This window comes from Aphanomyces astaci (genome assembly GCF_000520075.1).
Source record: "Aphanomyces astaci strain APO3 unplaced genomic scaffold supercont1.35, whole genome shotgun sequence".
NCBI lineage: Eukaryota > Oomycota > Saprolegniomycetes > Saprolegniales > Verrucalvaceae > Aphanomyces > Aphanomyces astaci.
The window spans coordinates 313069-333415 of NW_009798298.1; the positions used below are offsets into that span (position 1 = coordinate 313069).

At 50.1% G+C, this 20347-nt stretch overlaps 8 protein-coding genes across 8 annotated transcripts; 4 read left to right on the forward strand and 4 right to left on the reverse strand.

Annotated features, from left to right (window-relative positions):
- Nucleotides 1-2158: 2158 nt before the first annotated feature.
- H257_11666 (hypothetical protein) lies at nucleotides 2159-3909 on the reverse strand. The gene has a single exon (XM_009838663.1). It carries the CDS (start codon nucleotides 3880-3882, stop codon nucleotides 2323-2325), a length of 1560 nt encoding a protein of 519 aa, XP_009836965.1. The 5' UTR covers nucleotides 3883-3909; the 3' UTR covers nucleotides 2159-2322.
- A 459-nt stretch (nucleotides 3910-4368) lies between these two features.
- H257_11667 (hypothetical protein) lies at nucleotides 4369-7849 on the reverse strand. The gene is made up of 6 exons (XM_009838664.1): nucleotides 7793-7849; nucleotides 7336-7734; nucleotides 6714-7167; nucleotides 5943-6177; nucleotides 4746-5059; nucleotides 4369-4668 (listed from the first exon to the last, which is right to left on the reverse strand). Exons 1-6 carry the CDS (start codon nucleotides 7809-7811, stop codon nucleotides 4431-4433), a joined length of 1659 nt encoding a protein of 552 aa, XP_009836966.1. The 5' UTR covers nucleotides 7812-7849; the 3' UTR covers nucleotides 4369-4430.
- A 3566-nt stretch (nucleotides 7850-11415) lies between these two features.
- H257_11668 (hypothetical protein) lies at nucleotides 11416-11713 on the forward strand (the record flags this gene model as incomplete). The annotated part of the gene is made up of 2 exons (XM_009838665.1): nucleotides 11416-11418; nucleotides 11480-11713. The coding sequence occupies 2 exons, from the start codon at nucleotides 11416-11418 to the stop codon at nucleotides 11711-11713; spliced, it is 237 nt and encodes a 78-aa protein (XP_009836967.1).
- Nucleotides 11714-11769: 56 nt separating this feature from the next.
- H257_11669 (hypothetical protein) lies at nucleotides 11770-14107 on the reverse strand. The gene has a single exon (XM_009838666.1). The coding sequence runs from the start codon at nucleotides 14072-14074 to the stop codon at nucleotides 11816-11818; it is 2259 nt and encodes a 752-aa protein (XP_009836968.1). The 5' UTR covers nucleotides 14075-14107; the 3' UTR covers nucleotides 11770-11815.
- Nucleotides 14108-14307: 200 nt separating this feature from the next.
- On the forward strand, nucleotides 14308-15398 carry H257_11670 (hypothetical protein). The gene is made up of 2 exons (XM_009838667.1): nucleotides 14308-15082; nucleotides 15138-15398. The coding sequence occupies exons 1-2, from the start codon at nucleotides 14372-14374 to the stop codon at nucleotides 15360-15362; spliced, it is 936 nt and encodes a 311-aa protein (XP_009836969.1). The 5' UTR covers nucleotides 14308-14371; the 3' UTR covers nucleotides 15363-15398.
- Nucleotides 15399-16034: 636 nt separating this feature from the next.
- On the forward strand, nucleotides 16035-17132 carry H257_11671 (hypothetical protein). The gene has a single exon (XM_009838668.1). It carries the CDS (start codon nucleotides 16073-16075, stop codon nucleotides 16907-16909), a length of 837 nt encoding a protein of 278 aa, XP_009836970.1. The 5' UTR covers nucleotides 16035-16072; the 3' UTR covers nucleotides 16910-17132.
- On the reverse strand, nucleotides 17109-18564 carry H257_11672 (hypothetical protein). The gene is made up of 4 exons (XM_009838669.1): nucleotides 18010-18564; nucleotides 17833-17926; nucleotides 17673-17776; nucleotides 17109-17600 (listed from the first exon to the last, which is right to left on the reverse strand). Exons 1-4 carry the CDS (start codon nucleotides 18547-18549, stop codon nucleotides 17163-17165), a joined length of 1176 nt encoding a protein of 391 aa, XP_009836971.1. The 5' UTR covers nucleotides 18550-18564; the 3' UTR covers nucleotides 17109-17162.
- A 471-nt stretch (nucleotides 18565-19035) lies between these two features.
- H257_11673 (hypothetical protein) lies at nucleotides 19036-19388 on the forward strand (the record flags this gene model as incomplete). The annotated part of the gene is made up of 2 exons (XM_009838670.1): nucleotides 19036-19128; nucleotides 19344-19388. 2 exons carry the CDS (start codon nucleotides 19036-19038, stop codon nucleotides 19386-19388), a joined length of 138 nt encoding a protein of 45 aa, XP_009836972.1.
- Nucleotides 19389-20347: the final 959 nt, after the last annotated feature.

Below are 20347 nucleotides of genomic sequence, written 5' to 3' on the forward strand. Positions count from 1 at the left end.
TCCGGCCGGAAACTATAGACGCACCTCGCAATTTTCGAGTTCATGATGATATCATTCGATTCAGCTCGAACCTTAAGTGTCCCCACCATCGAACAGTGATGTAAAAGGGTCCCTCAAGAGGACTTGAACTAAAGATCAGTTGAAATGTTGCAAAGTTCATTTTTCATATTTTGGACTGGCCGGAAACTATAGACGCAGTTTGCGAAAATCCACGAAAAGTTCGATTTTTGGCCAATCAGAATGCAAACTTCTAATCAAATTTCTAATCAAATTGATTACTCGATTGAACAGGACCATTTCGGCGCCAAAATCAACATAATCACCACATTTGGCGATGCCTCGCGGCAAAAACATCACCGACATCGAGCGTGGCCAAATAAAGGCCTATTTGCGCCTCAAAAAGCCGCTTCGATGGATCGCCAGAGCATTGGGACGAAGCGATAAACTCGTTCGAACGTGTATTGCCAACTTCGCCCGGGATTCAGCACCGTCAGGCGGTGGAAGACGCATGAAGATGACGCGTCGAGAAGTACGACGGATCTTCCGACTCGCTACCCGAAAGGGTATGTCAGCTAGGCAGATATCCGCTGCACTAGATGGTAAAGTAAAGCGAACTTGTGTCCTAACTGTTCTCAAAATGTCCAAATTTGCGAAGTACATCAAACGCCGCTCGGGACCTCGGCTGACTTCCGAACATCGAAAGTGTCGTGTCGAATTTGCGTCCAAGCAGCTCAACACGCTCGAATCCATGAAGACTACGCTCTTTACTGACGAAAAGAAATTCAACCTGGACGGTCCGGACGGTTGCCAATACTACTGGCATGATTTGCGCAACGAGGTCGAGACCTACTCCAAGCGAGCCTCGGGTGGTGGCTCGGTATTCATCTGGGCTGGCATTAGCTACTACAACAAGAGCAGGCCACCGAGCTGGCCTTTCTCGAAGGTCGACAAGACTCTGCGAAGTACAAGAACACCCTCCAAGGCTACATGATTCCGGCTATGCGTGACCTCAGCCAAAAGTCCCAAAGTGATACTGCAGTTTTCCAACAAGACAATGCTAATATCCATTCCTCCAAGCTTTCGACGACTTGGCTGAAGCAATTGGCATGACCCACGATGGAATGGCCTTCGAAGAGTCCCGATCTTAACCCAATTGAGAACGTTTGGGGGGTCCTGGCCCGGAAAGTGTACGCCAATGGACGACAATTCGACTCTAAGGAAGCTTTAAAGGCCCAAATCCTGGCTTCGTGGCGCGAAATTGATCAAGAGTACTTGCAACATTTGGTAGACGGTATGCCGACTCGAATGGCGCAAGTTATTCTGCGCAGAGGCCACAGCATCGACAAGTAGTGTTAAAATTAGTAACTGCGTCTATAGTTTCCGGCCAGTCCAAAATATGAAAAATGAACTTTGCAACATTTCAACTGATCTTTAGTTCAAGTCCTCTTGAGGGACCCTTTTACATCACTGTTCGATGGTGGGGACACTTAAGGTTCGAGCTGAATCGAATGATATCATCATGAACTCGCAAATTGCGAGGTGCGTCTATAGTTTCCGGCCGGACTGTATAGTTTGTAGATTTCTACAATTTAAGGATGCCTGGCTTATAATGGGCCAGTTGTAGGTTTTTCAGAATGTATGTTTTGTCGGAGGAGTTGGAAATATGTCAGCTATGCGAAAACAGCTTGAATTTTGTATTTACGGATGCACATATTTTCTCAGACAAAATATGTCGGAGTTGTCGGAGCTCCAAAAGCCTACACTGATTGGCCTAAAATAACAGTCTGGAATTTATTTATTAAATATATTGCAAAATTCCGTTCATTTATTGGTTAGAATCACAGTCGGAGTAACCGTCATATTCATCCATATACCCTGAAAACCCATTTCCGAACTGTCATGATAGACCACGAGCAAAATCCCCGAACGGGACACAGTTTTTCATGTGTGTAACTTGATCAAACGGGAACGACCTTCGTGGGCGTCATGGACAAGGTTAGAGCGTATAGTAGAGTTCTTTGTACAGTACAGTACCGTACACAATAAACCTGGTCGGATGAAATCCGATCCATTCTAAATTCTCTGATTGAATGCTTCGTAATCAGTCACGAATGAAAACAATCGAACCCACCTGCTTCGCGATTGTGTAAGTAAGTTAGCCTCAAACGTACGTACAGTAGCATTAACGTTATCACGTATCGTAGCCTTATCTAATAAACCAACGTTACAGAAGGTTGGCTTAACCGCATTTTTTTTAATTTCCAATCCTTCAGATTTTCCAAACGAATAGTTCAAGAGTGAGCTGATAACAATTAATACCACCTACGCATTGTCTGGCATGATGGGGGCCCCCAGGGGCAAATCGTTGGACGCCTTGCACTTGACACCTTTGGTGCCTTGGATGCTAGGAATGTACCAACAATGGCCCCGCGCAATCCCGCCTGACTTGGTCGCTCCGTAGTTGTAGCCCCCAAAGTCCCACGTATTGTCGAACGTGGCAAAGTTCACCTTCATCCAGTCCTTGGTAAAACTCAACTCCATGAACCCGTACGGGTTGCCGCCAGCCACCCACAGGGTGTCAACGAAGGGGTTATTGATTTCTGACGAAGTCTCCGTGAAAATACCGCCGCCACCGCCGTTCTCAAAGAAGTGCGTGTTCCACTTGGCCACGTCATGGTTGAACCCATGGGTGTGGCCGTTGAACCAGGCGTGAACCCCATACGTCTTCGTCAAGTTGTACCACGTCAGCATCTTGGGCTCGCCCATGTGGAAGTGCGGCGAGTAATGCGTATTGATGATCTTGTATGTGGCCGTGGACTTGGCCAAATCCCGCGCCGCGCCGTCCAACGAAGCCTTGGCCCAGCCTTCGATCTTGTCTTGGCAAGCGTTAAACATGGCCTTATCTCCGCCAGCGCAGTTGGCATCTCCGGGCATTTCATTGCCCGTGCATTTGGTTTTCGTTTCTCTTGAATACCCATAGCATTGGCAGCACACTTGCTGCAAACCGTGAGAATCGGCGTGGTTTGTGTCCAGGTTGAAGATGTCCACAGAGACGCTGCCGTCCTCGCTCTTAACCGACTCGACGTAGTAGTGGTCCTTCATGAGCCACCGGTCCTGGTTCGGGCTCTTGTATTGCGCTTGGAGATCGAACTTGAGGTCCAGGTACTTGAGCATTTCGGCCGTGTCCTTGCACTTGACAAAGTTGTAGTCCTTTTCCCCACAAATGTACTCCGAGCCGCCAATATCGTGGTTGCCAGCGACGTTGACCCACTTGATGCCTGCCAATGCCGGCTGCGCATACTTCTTCTCAAACGTTTCTTCCATGCGGTAAGCAATATCGCCAGGTCCAGCGCCATCCCAGTAGATGTTGTCGCCATGACCAATCACTCGGGCTGGCTTGGGCTTGAGCTCGCCAGCAGATTGGGCCAGAATCGTAGACACATAAAGTTGCGCCCAGTAGTCAACCTTGATGCGAGCCTTGGACGGGTTGACCTTATTGGCGTTGGCTCCACTGCCACCGTACGTTTTGCAGCAAGAGCCAGGGTCGCCGGCGTCATCCAGTGTGTTGCCAGACTTCTTGCCGGTGGTACTACCCCAGTCGCCAATGGCGAGCATGGTGAGCGCAGCCTTGCCAGTCTCGGGGTCAGATGCGGGGGTAGGCGCAGGGGTCGTGGTCGCGCCGGGAGGTGGTTTGGATGTGCCCAGCAAGTCCTCGGCGGTGACGTTCTTGGCAAGGGCAGGTGTTCCGTTAGCTGGGGTCTTGCCTCCAGATGAGTTTGAGGTATCGCTGCTGCTTCCCTTGCCAATCGTGAGGATCAGCACAACGGCCACGGCGATGGCAACCACCAAGCCCACAACGATGACGATGGTGCGCTTCTGCATTGTTGGGCAAATTCAAGAATGCCTGGCTGATTTCGTTCTGATGCGTATCCGGTTTCTGGATAATATTCCGAACGCACACGGTTGAGGCATGCAAAGGGAGCGATTTGATTGGCAAGTTCCGTTCTCGCCACATAATTCGGTCGACCATTGAAATTTTATCCCGCGATGCTTTTACTTCGCATGATGGCTAAGCGGTAGCAAATGCCGCTTAGCACGAGTATGACGAGCGTTGTCGTGGCAGTCCCACCAGCAACCGTGCATGAGCCTGCCTTGCAATGCTCACACATGGAACGTCCGCAACCGCCAGCTTTCACAAGCGAGGATGCCTTGGAAAATGTGACAACATATATGTGTGCATTACATCACTGTATGTGAGTGGTAAGGGTGGGTGGCATTGCAGGTTGTGGCACGCCGCATGTTAACCCCAATACAAACCGTTGTATAAGGGACGGTATAAACTTGGCGAAAAAACCAAACACAACAAGGTTGGGTTGCACACAGTGTGGCATAATATTACACCTTGATCTACGATATTGTTATTCGACAGACTAGGTAGGCATGCCCACGACACCATTCACGGACGACTTGCATTCGACACCTGGGCTGTCGAGCACCTTGGGCACGAACCAGCAATGTCCTCTGGCCACCCCCCCTTTGGTCGTATCTCCAAAGTCGAACCCCTTAAAGTTCCACGTTTTGTCAAAACTGACAAACTGCACTTTCATCCACGATTTCGAAAAACTCAGCTCAAGAAACCCGTACGGTTGTCCCGACGCTACCCACGTTCTATCAAACGTTCAATACGTCAATATCAACTCTCACTACATATATCAAAAAGCAGATATATATATATATATACATACGTTTTCACTTGATCGTTGTTGGCGACGGTCGTAGCGGACTCGCTAAAGATGCCACCACCAGCGCCGTTTTGAAAAAAGTGTGTGTTCCACTTGGCCACGTCATGGTTGAACCCGTGCGTGTGGCCGTTGAACCATCCGTGGACTTGATGGGTCTTGGTCAGATCGTACCACTTTTGCATGTGCGGCGGGTCCATGTGGAAATGTGGCGAGTAATGCGTGTTGATGATCTTAAAGTCCGCCGTCGACGCCATCAGGTCCTTGGTCGCGCCATCGAACGACGCTTTCGCCCACGAGTCGATGCGTTCCATGCATTTCTACAAACAATCTCGATCACGACCAATGCGTTGTCTTGAGAATTCGATTTCAAAACGACCAAGCAAAAACATCGACGTAGTAATATCGACGGACCGAAGTAGCCAATGAAAATATCGAATAAAAACCTTGATTCAAGAACCGCCTAAGCCAATCAAATCACGTCGTGTCGAGTTTCTGCCAATCCAATCACTTGATTAGGCACAGCCCCGCTCGCCGCATTGGGCAAAACCACATAGGATTAACCAATCAAATTCCCATGCTTCTCCATTCACAAAGAGTTCAACATTGTATATTGGATAGGATTCACAGTGAGTATATTTAGTTTAGGTAGATTCGACGTCGTTAGTCGAATCTACCGAAAATACCAACTTTAGCTTGAAAGCACAATATTTCGTAGCATCTATATAGGATCGACGATTAAGGAGTATGTATTGTCACGTCGATTCGAAATTGGAGTGGGGTGCTCAATCGATCGAATGACCAGCACCAATTCGGCAGGCAATCGACCGACCAATCAAAACCCAGATCAAGAATCAAGTAGCCAATCAAATCCACTCTTTGACCAGTTCAACATCGATTTAGTGTGTGACTTCAATTCGTGTGAAACTGGACGATCTTTACACATTTTGAGTAAAAGGATACTACCAATCGAAACTTGTGTGATTCGGCCCATATTGTGGAAAACCAGATTTATGTAGTCTAGTTCAAAGAGATTCGAATGCAACCTGTATATGTAGTTCGAAGTGATTCCAAAGTCCAAAGTTTTGGGTGAAATGCACAATACAAGGTCATTTTAAACTCTTGCCAATACCACACATACACCGTCCACGATAATATCATGACGATATAGGACGAATCACATGCAAGGACGAGGGGACGTACGTCGTACATCTCGACGTCACCGCCGGCGCAAACCTGGTCACCGCGCACGGTGTTCTTGCACGGGTCTTTCGTGTCGCCTGGTGCCTGGGTATACTTCCATCGGTAACCGTAGCATTGGCAGCACACCTGCGATGCGCCGTGGACCGCCGCGTCGTTCGTGTCGATATTCAAGATATCCACCGTCACGTTGTTTTGCGTCACGCGTTCGAGAAAGTAGTGGTCCTTCATCAGCCATCTACGTACGTGTACACAACCGCTGTAAAACCCCAACCCCCGCAACCAAAGAACTGTAACCAACACCAGAAATATCAAGAAACAAACGAAAAACAAATCTAAAAAACGAAAAAAACGGGGGAAAACGGCAATTCATATACGTCCTCTGCTCCAATATACTGTCGACATTTGTCTTCAAAGTGACCCCAAATCATCGCATTTCTTGTTCAAACTTGATGAAACATATCATTTTTGAAAGCGTATGCAAAATTGGAGTCTTGCCTATTTAAAGCGATTATAATAAAATAAACTTATTTTAAAAACAAATAGGGGGGTCTGATCACCCATTACTAGCGCAAATATGATCTCATCCATCTGAGAAATTTCTAAACCAATGAAATCAATGGAAAATATTTCATGGGCCAATCATAGGGCAGTCAGTCAGTTAATGTCGACAGTAATATGAAACAAATGGGGTTTTGATTTGTCCACAGTACAGTATATTGGAACAGAGAAAGTAAACCATACAAAATCGAAGGTGGTATTTAGGTACTGTACCGGTTGCTGTTGGGACTGACATAGGACGCTTGCAAGTCGAACTTTTTGTCCAGGAACGAGAGCATCTCGTCGACGGACGTGCATTCCCGGAAGTTGTCGTTGTCGTCGCCGCAGATGTAGGCGGACCCGCCGATGTCGTGGTTGCCGGTCACGCTGACCCACTTGACCGGCATCAATGCCGGCGCCGTGTACATCTTCTCGAATGTCTCCTCCATGCGATACTGGATGTCGTTGGGGCCGACGCCATTCCAGTAGAGGTTGTCGCCGTGGCTCAAGACGCGGGACGGCGGCGGCTTGAGCATCGCGGCCGACATGCCCATGAGCTCGGCGACCCATTTCTGCGCGTGGTAGTCCACGAGGTACCGCGCCTTGGACGTGTCCACCTTGCCGGCGTTTGGGCCCTTGCTGTACAGTTTGCAGCACGATCCGGGGGAGCTGCCGTCGTTGCCGCGGCCTATATAGGGGTGAATGAGTTCGTGGAGTTGCCACTGTCGTTTTGTCAGAAAGGATAAGGGAATCTAGATTGGATTTGCCGTTGTTGGTTTGTCAGAAGGGATATGGGAAGATATGGTCAACACATCGGAGGTGCCACTGCTTGGTAGTCATAAGAGGGGGACATTACCGGTGGTACTGCCCCAGTCGCCAATGGCCAGCATGGTCAGCGCAGCGACGTCAGTCTCGGGGTCCACAGCGACGGACGTGCTGGATTTGGTGACGGATTGGGAGGACGACGACGATGACGACGATGACGAGTCGCTGGTCGTGCCGGAGGATGCCACGTCATTGGGCGACGTGGTTTTGTTCCGAGACGACGACGTGCCGGCACTGCTGCTGCTGTCAGACGTCGACATGACGACGGCCGTGGCGATGCCGCCGGCGATGAGCAACACACCGATGGATGCCAACGCGATCTTTATCACTTTGCTACCACTCGGCGCGCGGTCATCTTTGTTGTAACTGAACCGCTCGTCCAAAATGGGAATGATGTCGGTGTCGCTGAGGCCGGATTCGCTGTATGTGCCTACATGGCAGTTTGGTTGAGTTGCCTTGCCGCTGGAACGGGGGGCGAGAGCTCCTACCTGGCCGCTTGGGAGCCATGTTGCTTATAGTGTACTGTAGGTGTGTTGTAATTAGAGCCAGGACCGCTAACTTGCTGGACGAGTTTGAACGTTTTTACATGCAAATATTTCGACTATTTTGAGATAACGGTTCGAAATATTCCTATTCATCGACGTGTTATCACACAAGGATGGATTGGGTGTCTCCATGATGGCAATCAATGCAAATGGCGGGGAAGCAAAGGTTGATTGCTGGTCGCTCCATCACTTATGCACTCGCTTGCATACAGGAAGTAATATATACCGCATATCCTCTTATTCTCCATAACATGAACGTCGAATTGCCGTACTAGCCACCAACATATTTTGAGCGGCATGGGACATTTCGTTTGTCCCATGCCACTCAAAATGAAAGCAAGGTGTCGAGATAACTCCAGCAATTGAAAAATACTAATGTAGTATAATGTGATACTCGTAACGTTAGCTGAAGCACCCCCGATACTGTACCGGTATCCCCGAAGACTCTTTCGTCAATTTTTGTCCGTTTTGGCTGAAACTTGGAGTTGGTAACCATAAAAAAGTTCAACCGACCATGTACTGTGGTGTGCATATTCATCTTATTACGACAAAGAACTGCGTTTTTGAACTCATAATTATATTATATTTTCATGTGACATTTGTGAAACGGGACCAACCAAGGTTGACATTTTATGATGGCATCACAGAACACCAGAATATTTCACGTTGAGTATAGTTAGGGGCTGGTCGGGGAAGATAAAGTCCATGAAACTGAGACGTATCCGGACAAAATATTTTCGCAATCCAATAAATGTCGATCAATACTTTTTCGTTCTTTATGAAAATGAGTGCCAGACATGAACGGACTATTCCAGGCATCGATGGACCATCCACGCCTCAAAACTCGTATCCATGTCGGAGTTATTCCGGAAACGTGAACGATTGTGTTATCCGGATAATTTGGGTAATCAAAGCTCGGAATATCTTGAAACATGGAATATAGGACAGGCCAAAAAGTCTCCAATCCACATGTATTCGATAAAATAATTTAGGTACCAATGAATGTTGGTGTACCACACCATTCCCACGATGGGTTTGTGTGTTGCAAGTGGTTAGCTAACCACTTGCTACTAACAAACCCCAGGACAAAGCACCACACGTGATCACTTCGGGGTAGGACGAAGTCCCGGGGGGAGAGGGCCAGGCTCTTGAAAAGTTGCCAATATGTTTTGGTCGACGATTTCACTTGTTCTGCGTGGAATTTTAATTACCTTATCTAGTAGATCTGATCTGTGTATTGACAGTAAATACTTTTTAGTCCCTCCTTTGACATGTGAGTAAACATACACATATGTCCTCAACTATGGTAAGGGATGGAATCGGATGCCGCAATGCAGCCTACATTTGTTGGGCCTACAGTGTACGTTGTATCCTTCACAAATAGGATAATTTGTGTTGACTGTGAATTTGGTTGACTGTCAAAAGCCTTGATGTTAGGACTATACGTTTGGGCCGCCCAAACATGCAGAAGTCCTTACTATACCTTTTTGTGGTTAATTTCAGCTTTTGTTAAACTATATTTCGCATGGCTTGCAGTATATTTCACGAGACCACCGATATATTTCTTCCATATAATAACAATATATAATATGTGTAACTTCAAACTTCACTGTCAAGGTTATATTTTTGCTATTTTCGTCAATATATTTCGACCAATGATGTTCTCTACTGGCTCTCGAATGGCGCACACACCTTATTCAGAAAGGAGCAGCCAGCACTGCGCCACCCCCACCGACTTGTACAAGATGAGGTTAAGCACCTGTCGCACCCTACTTGCCTGGCGCTGTCCTTGCAAATACCTCTGGTATGTCTGTGTCTCATAGATATTCCTTTACTCCGTATATACGCCTATCGTCACATCCGCCATGCATCGGGCTCTTCTCGGACGTCGCTTGTGCACCTGTCAGAGGAGCCCAATGCACGGCGGATCTTCTGTCCGAAACAACGATATAATCTCTCACGATTTCGTGTAGCAAACAGTGTCCTACGTTCTATAGTAGTTCAAACAAAACTGTTGGTAGAAACATGCGTCGGTGACGGCAAGCAAGTTGTCATCACAACTTGTCACTTGTCAGGATTATCTACAGTACTTAGTCATGGCCATGGAATCCAACATGCCGAAAAGTGGTAAGCGTCGCCCATGGTGTAGTTACGTGTCGTCCGCTGGCTTGGTGATATATATTTATTAATACAGTTCTACGTACAGTAGTACTAATAATAAACGTGAAGTCACGAAATTAAATGGAGCAGCGAAATTTAAATATAAATAGTTATGCACTCAGGCCAAAATTTATTTTCTCTTTGCAAGTTTTTAAAAATTCGAGCTGTTTTATTTTCAATACTAGGTTTTGAAGAGCCAATCAAAGCCACTCAAAAATGAGCGTCGATTCGTGATTCGATTCGGCGGCGCGATCATTCGATTGGACGGAAATTCGTATGGTGCATTTCATCTAAAGACTACAGATCGGCCATCCTCAGGAGGAGACGTTTTACTATTAAACGCCTCGGTTATTTCAGTTAACGTAATGTTGACGTTAAATTATTTTTACTTACGTTTTTTATCTGGTAAATAGGTTAAACATCCTGAATAATCCGGATACGATGGAAACGTTCATACGGATAAGTGCTGTATACAAAGACCAAGATATACTTGATGCTCCTTTTCGGCCAAAATGTGCCTGGCTCTATATATTTTCATACAAAAAGGCTGGTTGGTTTAAATTCTATTACTCGATCAATTTTTCACCAATCGAAATTTTGAACCGTAACTTCTGTTGGTCTTGACCAGTTCTATCGTTATTACGGCTTATTTTCCTAAAAAATATCAATACAAAGTTGGAATAGCTGTAGAAAGACAAGGCATTTTTTTGTAGTCTTTAGTTGAATTGCACCATATCAAATCCACAATAACGTTACAGACTGTACCTCCATTTTGAAAATGGCACTTTTGGTTTATCCCGTTTTGCCAGAAATTGGAATATACTCTTACCGTCGAAGCGAACGCCGATGCCACCATCACCGACACAAGGTACTGGTACGTTCAAGGAAACTACGCCACACCGCACTTCCATCGAGAGCAAACACTTGCGCACATGTACCCCGTGTGCAACCGTACTTGATTGTTGTTGCCTCTCGTCTGCTCATCGCGACGGTGTGATGCTTGGACTTGCTTAACTATAAGCTTATATACCGGTAGACTGCAGTAAAGTGTTTCATGAAAACATGAGAAATTATAGACGAATGGGCAGTGGTAAACTGTGTCGGCGCTCATGCTGCCGTGTCGCCGCGGCTTTCAGTTCCTGCGGTTGATTTCACAGCCTCATGGAAATACTGTTTGATTGGCTGAATTAAGATATTTTTGGCGAATCAAATCGTCAGGGTCGATTTATTGCCGGTCAAACTATTATTAAAATAATAGTTTGACCGGCAATAAACAGCAAATTTCACCGGAATTCACAATACCTGACGCACCCTAAATACTGTGTTTTCACCAGAATAATATAAATCCCTAAACAAACAAATCCCTAAAAACACAACTCCACAAGCCCGCCGACGTCTCGTTCGTGATGGTAAACTCCTGCGCTTGCATGAACGTTCCCCTTCGAATCCTTATGGAGTGGTGCTACTTAGACTGCGTTGTTCAACTTCACGGGAATGCTGACCATGCTGCTGCTGATCATCTGCACATGCACGTACATTCGCCTCAAGATGCCGACGATCTTCGACCGAGGGCAGTTGCCTGGGAAGCACGAAGGGTTCACAGGACTCTGTTGGAAGGCGTCTCGTATCGGGGAGCGGAAGAGCGAGTACGTGGCCGCGTTATTGTTGGCCATGGCCGTCCATCGCTTGCTCTTTGCCGCGTGAAGTCGTCCTTAATCCATCATCAATCCATCGTTCTCCCCTCTTATCTGGGACCCAAATCATGTTGCATATATCATATTCTCCTTATCCCTTCCACCTACTCGTCTACTTGCCAGACAACACGACATGCGCTTGCTTGGCGACCTTTTGCCGCTTGTCCAGCGTCTCCATGCGTCCGACGACATTCCCCAAGTTCTTCTGCTGCGCCAGTTCTTCCTTGATCTGCTTGAGGCGCTTCTCCTGTTTCTTCTTGCCAGGGGTGTGTCCGTGGAACCGGTACGAGATGCGGCGGAACGCTTCCTTCTTGGTCAACAACCGCCCAAACTCGTCGCGGTAGTCCAGCTTGACACCGTCCTTGATCTGCAGCTCCTCTTCAACATTTCGTTCGCGGTGGTCGTTGGCGCGGCCAGCTTGTCGGATCTGAATCGCGTCGCGGAGGTCGCCGCGGTTGCGAAGCAGGGCCAGCGTCGCCGCCATGCCCGTCTGCACCAGCGGCTCATCCACCCCCCACGAACTCTCCTCTTCTTCTTCTTCTTCTACCTCGTCTTCGACTGTTGACACCATTGGTTTCTTCCCTTCTTGGTCATCATCCACGTCTTCCTCTACAGTAGTCACAACCCCCCCTCGATGCTTTCCTGCACCACCACCGACGGCCGCCGTCGCCGTCGCCGCCGCCCGCGCCGCATCCCGTTCATCCATGGCATTCTTCACACGAACGTCAAAGTCTGTCGACTCGCCAAACACCATCGTCGTGTTCTCGCCGCCACTCGAAGGATCATCCTTGTGAATGTGGCCATATTGATGCCCACTAGTCGCCGCAGCGTCGCCGCCGCCGTGGCTTCCTTGCGACATCCCCGACACCTGCAGCAGCACACGGCGGTCATTGTCTTCTTTCGCGGCGGCGGTGGCGGCCACTACGAGCGCGAGCCGCCGCGACCGCGCCAACGACGCGCCCAACTCGTCGTCGTCTTCCTCTGCATGTTGCTGCTTCATGCGCTCCACCATCACCTGTGCCTTGACGTTGGCCTTGTGCCGCGCACGTTCAAAGCGATCGCGGGCTGCCACGTCATCGCCGCCGCCATCACCCTCTTTTGTCGTAAGACGCCGCTTGCCGTGGTCCGTCGTCGTCTGCGACACGGCGTCGGCTTCCAATTGCTGCACGAAATCGTCGTCGTCACGTTGTCGCATGTTTTTCTTTTTTTTGCGCAATTTTTTCGACTGTTTTTTCGAAAACACGGCCAGTTCCGCCGTCGTAAAGTACTCTTCCATGTACTGCTTCTTGTGCGACGCTAGCGACACCGACCCTTTGTCACCATCAACGTCTCTTTGAGGGATGGCCTCGACGAGATGCGAGCCAGTGTCGCTCAATGCAAACTTGTTGGCCTCGCGCAGCGCCGCCATGTCCTCATCTTCGTCGTACTGCGCCAGCAGCCGCACCGTTTTCTTCGTGGCTTTCTTTGGCCCGAGGATCGTCGTGAACTCGTCGTCGTCAAAGCCGCTGTAGACGGGTCCGCTCGCGCGCTTGAGCCGCGCCTCCCGCTCCAACCGCCGGTCCTCGTCGCGCATGTCGACGTTCTCCAGCTCGTCGCCACCGTCGTTCACGTCGTTGCGGTCGTCTGTGAGCACTCGCTGGTCTTTTAATGTCAAGATGACCTCGTCCCCTTCTTCAAACGCGCGGGCGTCGTGGGCAACTGTGAGACCCTTCAGGTCCGCGGCGCCGTACGTTGAGGCGGACGGAGCTGACGACGCGGGAGCAGCCGCCTTCTTGGTCCGACTCTGGCGCACCCAATCCAACGCGGACGCACGCCCGCCGTCCGCCTGCTTTAACGTTTCGCCGAGGGACTGTCCCTTGAGTTTCTCCGTGAATTGCCGCTTCTGCTTGGACTTGGCCAATGCGTCCGTGAGCGCCTTCTGCCGCGCTTCTTCCGCCACGTCTTCGCGCGATTTGGACAAATTGACTTCCTTTTCCTTGGATGCGTTTGTCAGTCGCAGGGGCTTGAGACCCATCGAGATGCGGAGTTTGTTGGTTTCGTCGATGGTCATGCTGATTTCGCCGTTCTTGTCGGACGACGAGATGACGGCGGGGGCCGAAGACGAACTCTTTGCGTCCACCGTGGACGACGACGAGGCGGATGATGGCTTACCCTTGGACGTGAGGTCGTCGTTGTCGTCGGTGTTCTTGCGAACCCGTTTGGGACGATGGACGTCGCGAAGTTCCTTTTCAGGTTCCCGTCCGCGATCACGCTTCCTGCCGCTGTCATATCGGCCTCGACTGCGAGACCGATTGCGTCCGGGACTTCTAGAACGATGCCGTGGCGCAGGACTTCTCGATCGATGGCGGACTGGACTCCTGCTGCGTGCCATGGTGATGGATTCTCCAACCAGGTGTGGTCCCAATTGGTTACTTTTTCTGGAATCGATTTGTTCAAAATGAGGCGAATATATCATCAAAAACATTCAAATATGGGCGAATCAAATGCTAGGGATTCATTCAAACTGTAATGAAACTATCCAATTTTCTCCAAAATTATACCCCAATATTCGTGAATTTCAGCAAATGATATACCAAGATTTCGACGTATTTTAACCTTTTCAGTGGCGTGTCGACAGGAGTCAATTCGTGGAGCCTGGCGCCCATTTTCGTTCAAGAAACGCAGCCACATGCACGCGTCGTTGGTGCGACACTGCCGCACGCACCGCCGTCATGCCACCGCGGCCTTGGGCCAAGGAATCCCTTGCATGATGATGATGTCTACATCCGCCACGCAGATCCCCCCACCTAGTCCCCGTTCTGGCATCTTCAACACGAACTTTGACGTGACCCAACCCAAACACCAAGAGCGCATGGAGCGATGGAAGTGGGTGCTCGACTTGCTTGGATATTACAACGAAGATGCCCGAATCAGCAGCAACTCTGCGTTGCTGTATCATAGCTGCGTGAACCAAGCCGCGCATCCTTCGTTCTATCGTGCATTGGACCTGCCGACGGACTTTCGCGCGCAACAGGCGCTGTTGATGGTGCACGTGTGGATCGTCCACCGCCGACTTATTTCGACCAAGTCGTCCGGGAAGAATGACCCGGGCAAGGTGTTGCAGGAAGCCCTCTTCGACCGACTCTGGGACGACACGACCTTCCGCATCCGCCACCAAAACGTGTCGGAACTGACCGTCAACAAGCATTTAGGCGAAGTCCAGCAGCGCTGCTTCAGTCAATGCGTCGCTTTTGATCAGCATTTCAACGCGGCCGGGTCCAAGACCGTCCTGAACGACGCCATTTCCCGCCACGTGCTCAATGTCGAACCCAACGTCAAGCCCAGGCAAGCGGCGCTCCTCGCATCGTACGTCCTCCGCGAGCTCAAAAGCATTCAAAAGGTACACACATGCAAGATCAAGGTGCCATATCAACGTATCATGGCACATTATGTAGGCGAGCACGGAAGATTTGGAATCGGGCGCCATTTCATGGGGACTTCCACTCGACGCAGGCCAACGCACTGACGCCGTCGCGACCGACGACGACTACGACGCTGACCTGATCGGCCAGAAGTACGGCGACTGGCGAAGCGCGTTGGACATTCGTGGAAAGAAGTACTTTTGGAACCTCACCACGCGCATGTCGGCGTGGGAGAAGCCTACCAAAGCAGGACAATAGATGAACCTTACTACAGTGCCTACGTCCATGCGTCCATTATGTGTGTTGAACCAGTGCCAGCGTTCACTCCGCGGTTTGTCCGAACGCGGTTCGTTCCAGTTCCCATGCTTGCTTGCATCAACATCACTGTCACTTCGCGCGTCGTTGAGACCTTTCCTTGTGGCACTTCCCTTGAGACTGGGAAGGGCCGCGAGGAAAGACCTCAAAGACACGCGAAGTGACGACGGTGATGTCGATGAAAGCAAACATGGACACATGTCACCACATGAGCAACAACTCTCAACATGAGAGTTGCTCATGTTGCGTGCGCTTGAAACATGTTGTGCATCTGTCGGGACATGCTCCTTGTGTGGGATAGATGATGCATGGACGTAGACATCATGCCGATATCGACCTTCTTCATCAACGGACGAGAAGAGCAGAGGCACGGCGGCGCAACAGGAAGCGGCAGCCACGCGGCATCGGCCGCATCCGCAGCATCACGTAGCAAGTTCAACCAGATGGCTATAAGACCCCTGGTCCCTGTCCGGATACGCAGAGAGATTCCGGGGATGACGCAATCGCTTTTGATTGGTGGAGACGTGAAAGGCGACGTTTTGATTGGCGGATTTGAAATCAAACTCAAACCTCTTCTTAGAGATTCGACGGAAAGTGAACGTGGGGGATGTCAGTTCCGAATCTACCACGTCCCCCACACATCCTCAAGCAGCATGCCCGCTACCCTCTTCAAAGACATCGGCAAGAAGGCCAACAACACCATCTCGGATGACTACGACTTCTCCCGCAAGTTGAAGATCAAGACTAAGTCCACCAACGGCGTCACCTTCACCACCGAAGGCGCGTTGGGTGCCAACAAGTCTATCCTCGCCAAGCTCGGCGCGAGCTTCTCCCACTCGAGCGGGTTGAACGTCACCAAGCTCCAAGTCACGACCCAAGGCCGCTTGATCGGGGAAGCCGAAATCAACAACGCGTTGGTCGACAACCTGAAGCTCGGCTTCAAGCTCGAAGATGGCGGCAAGAACGCCAAGCAAGTCGCGATCGTGGACCTCAAGTACACCCAAGACGCGTTCACCACGCACACTGAAATCGACGTCGTCGGCAACAACGTGACCCAAAACGGTGTGTTCCACTACGACAACTTCGTTGTGGGTGGTACCACGTCGTTCTCGTTGGAAAAGCAAGCCGTGGCCGACTACGGCGGAGCCGTCGCCTACAAGGCCGCGGACTTCGAAGCGTCCATCGTGGCCAAGAAGTTCTGCAAGAACCTCGTCACTTCGTTCGTCCACACCCCTAGCAAGGACGTGACGTACTCTGCCGTGTACGACTTCGACTCGAAGACCGGCGGCAACTCGTTGACGGTCGGCGGTCGCTACGCCGCGGACAAGGACACCACGTACCTTGCCAAGGTCGACTCGGAAGGCATTTTGTCGTTGGCGTCGATCCAAAAGTTGCGCCCGTTCGTGTCGTTGACCACTTCGGCCCAAGTGGACGTGAAGAACTTTGAAGGCGATGCCCACAAGTTCGGATTCGGCATCACCCTCGGTTAAACACCCCCAAGCCCCCTCCTCGTCTGGTCGTTCGTCATGGGGCGTTGGACGGATGCGCATCGTTGCTGGCATGTGTGTGTGTGTTGCCCGCTTGTAGATCGCGGCCATCATGCATACACATCGTCCAGTAGTGACCCCTCTCTCCTGCTTCCCACGGGTGGACGTAGATAGAACAACTCTGTAGCTCCAAATTAAAAAAAATCACACACTCATTAGTCATGAACCCCGCTGTGATGTCCAACTACACATGGTACTACAACGTAAACTCGTGCGACGTCCGGCCGTCGGCGGTTTCGGCATCATGGTGGTAGCCAGCGAGGAGCACTCCGTCCGACACGGACGACCTCAGCGACTCTTCGTCGTCGTCGTACCGGAGAGGAGAAGGAGCACGATGCTGCCTGTCGTCCATGGAGCTCAAAACGGCCAACCTGACCTGGGTCAGAGGAGCATGTTGTGATGTGGGCACATGATGGAAGTCCCTGAAGGAGAGCTGCTTCTTGGTCGGGACGGGCGGTGTGGTCATGTGGACGGCGTCCGTGTATTGAGGGGAGGTGGACCTGCCAGTCGGGTGGTTGGTGGGAAGGGGGGTGGTCGCCGCCGCCGCCATCACGGAGCGTCGGTTGTTGTCTTTGGTCGCCTGGCGCATCTTATAAAATCGGTAAAACCCAAACATGGCCGTGATCGTCGACAGCTACAACGTATATATAATATATATAGTTAGTATATCAGGAGATATTCACAGAGAGCCACATGTAGTACCCACCCCGCCCGCCGCATACGTGATGATCTGGCCCCATCGCTTCCAGAATGAATTGCTCAGGCATTGCGGAGGCCCTGCAAAGTCTTCCAAGCATGTGCACACCCCATCTAAAGTCCAATCAACGTCATCGTTCAACCAAATTGCAGACAACACGACGACGTACTCAACATGGCGCCTCGCACGGCGTCACAGTCGCCAGACTGAATCGGCGCCGTCGGCACGTCTTCCGAGCACGTGGATCCGTTGCCCGCTGTAATCTAATGCGCACGCCGTCGGTTTCTTTGAGTAATTGTTTTCAAGGTGATCGTTCGAGAGCACGTTGCTGTATTTGGCCTTGTACCGTGATGGAGAGTTCGTTGGACGCAGTGCAGCCGTTGTGGGCAAACGCCCGAAGGTACAGCTTGCCTTCGAGGGCAGGACAGACAAAGAAGAACCCGCCGCCTTTGGGCGTGGCGGCCACACTGGCGTTGGTCACTTGGGTGGTTTTGGGTTGCCCAGTCTTTAACGCCAGGTACTTGACCTCCACTGCCGTCGTCCATTGCATCCGCAACCAATTGCCCGCGGGAAACCGCGTCTCCGTGTCGGCAAACGTCATGAGCGTGAGGTCGTACGTTGGCGGCCCAAACGTGGCTGGCTGGCATGTCTTGTCAAAGCAGCACGTGGTCTGAGCCGCCGCGCACGCCGTAAAGTCCAAGGCGTCGGCACTGCCAACTCTGGGCTGGGCGAGGCACGTGGCACAGCATGAATCGGTCGAGTCGGCGGCGGTCACCTGCGCATCGATTCCACTCGACGTGATCAGGATGACATAGCACAAGAAGAACATCCACAAAGAAGATGAACGAGGGTGGCTTCGCGACACCGTGGACGACACCCGCTCCATCGTTGTCGAAAAGGCGATGGGATATGTAGACATGAGTGTTCGCATCTATTTTTAGCCCCGCTGCCTTTTTTCCGGACAACCGAATAAAAAGAGAGATTTGGAAGTGTCGTTCTGTATGTATGGGATATATTGATGAATTTGGAAAAGTATGTACTAGTAATATTAAAATACTATCAATACTAGTACAGTACTAGTAATATTACGTAGTAACATAATAATACCTTGAATAATAATGTTACACAGTCAATGATATTTATAAGGAACTTTGTATGCTCAGACCACACCACCTCTTACTACGAGCATCTCCACCGCATTCCAGTAAATCGACACACCATTATCCGCATAATGTCCGGATAATACCACTCCAGCACTTTACTGGTCAGTGTTTCGCCATAATTTCGCACCGCAGAGACCTGGACTCCATCCAGAAAATCCAAATCGACAGCGACAGTGAAAGTGATAGCTGCAACGACAGCGACATCATTGATGCTGCCATTCAAGTCGTTTTCGGCCCCGCCCTTGCCCGCACACACGGTGGATCACGCTCAGGCAAGTCGCGAAACATCGACCGTCAACGCAGTACCTATGCGAAGTTACTGATACAAGACTACTTCGCACCCCACTGTACGTATCCAGGCGACCTGTTCCGGCGCCGATTCCGTATGTCGCGTGACTTGTTCCTTCATGTCATGGACGTCGCCGCAGCAAGGGACTCGTACTTCACACAACGCAAGGATGCATTAGGTATGTGATAACTATTCTGGCGATGTCTCACTGTATTCTAGGGAACATAGGACTTTCACCGCATCAACGAGTCGCAGCTTGCATCCGACATTTAGCAACGGGGACTGCTATGGACGATTTAGACGACAGGCATGTATATTTGTCGATTGTTGCATAAATACAGTATATACTTATATGTGCTTGTTATACTTGTGTATACACCGCATATACGACTCTTCCATCCGAGACATACCGGTAGCAACGGGACTGCCGGTATATTTATTTGTTAATTGTGGAATTAATATATATCTGTATTTCCAAACTATAATAGCTTGTACATCGCATATACGGCTCAACGTTGTGTAAAATGAAGTGTAGTCCCAACTAGTGAGTCTCACATACTCTACGGTTTTATATGTTAGGTATCGTATCGGCGAGTCGATCATGCGTGAAACACTACGTCGTTTCTGCTATGCCGTCCAAGCGGAATTTGGACCGACCTACTTGCGAAGCCCAAGCACCGCTGACATGACGGCCCTACTTGCCCGCAGCAAAAGCGTTGGTTGGCCAGGAATGCTTGGCAGTATTGATTGTTGTCATCTGGTGTGGAAAAACTGCCCCAAAGCGTGGGCTGGGCAGTACCAAGGCAAGAACGGAGAGCCAACCGTCGTGCTGGAAGCAATTTCGGATACCCAAGGACGCATCTGGCATTGCTTCTTTGAAATGCCTGGGGCCAATAACGATATTAATGTGTTGGATAACTCGCCACTATTGTTCGATGCAATCCATGGTACTTAATTCTTGGACTACTAACTTGCATTTATTTAATTTTACTAACATAGATGAATACAATTTACATAGGGACTTCGCCCAAGATCGAGTTCTCGGTGAATGGGCACTCCTACGACAGACCGTACTGGCTTGCGGATGGAATTTATCCAAAGTATAGCGTGTTTGTGAAAACAATAAGCAACCCGTTGAGCATGAAGAAGTCCAATTTCGCTAAAGCCCAAGAGTCGCGGCGAAAGGACGTCGAGCACTTGTTTGGTATGCTCCAAGAGCGATGGCACACGCT

Bases quoted from the DNA above. Each gene is read 5' to 3' on its own strand.
- H257_11669 (XM_009838666.1), bottom strand. From the start codon at position 14,074: ATGGCACGCAGCAGGAGTCCAGTCCGCCATCGATCGAGAAGTCCTGCG.
- H257_11671 (XM_009838668.1), top strand. From the start codon at position 16,073: ATGCCCGCTACCCTCTTCAAAGACATCGGCAAGAAGGCCAACAACACC.
- H257_11666 (XM_009838663.1), bottom strand. From the start codon at position 3,882: ATGCAGAAGCGCACCATCGTCATCGTTGTGGGCTTGGTGGTTGCCATC.
- H257_11670 (XM_009838667.1), top strand. From the start codon at position 14,372: ATGCACGCGTCGTTGGTGCGACACTGCCGCACGCACCGCCGTCATGCC. The intron at 15,083-15,137 runs GTACACACATGC...CACATTATGTAG, and splicing joins AGCTCAAAAGCATTCAAAAG to GCGAGCACGGAAGATTTGGA.
- H257_11667 (XM_009838664.1), bottom strand. The intron at 6,178-6,713 runs GTACAGTACCTA...ACACGTACGTAG, and splicing joins GTCAGTCCCAACAGCAACCG to ATGGCTGATGAAGGACCACT. The intron at 4,669-4,745 runs GTATGTATATAT...AACGTTTGATAG, and splicing joins AACAACGATCAAGTGAAAAC to AACGTGGGTAGCGTCGGGAC.
- H257_11672 (XM_009838669.1), bottom strand. From the start codon at position 18,549: ATGGAGCGGGTGTCGTCCACGGTGTCGCGAAGCCACCCTCGTTCATCT. The intron at 17,927-18,009 runs GTACAAGGCCAA...CGTGCGCATTAG, and splicing joins CCAACGAACTCTCCATCACG to ATTACAGCGGGCAACGGATC. The intron at 17,777-17,832 runs GTACGTCGTCGT...ATTGGACTTTAG, and splicing joins CGTGCGAGGCGCCATGTTGA to ATGGGGTGTGCACATGCTTG.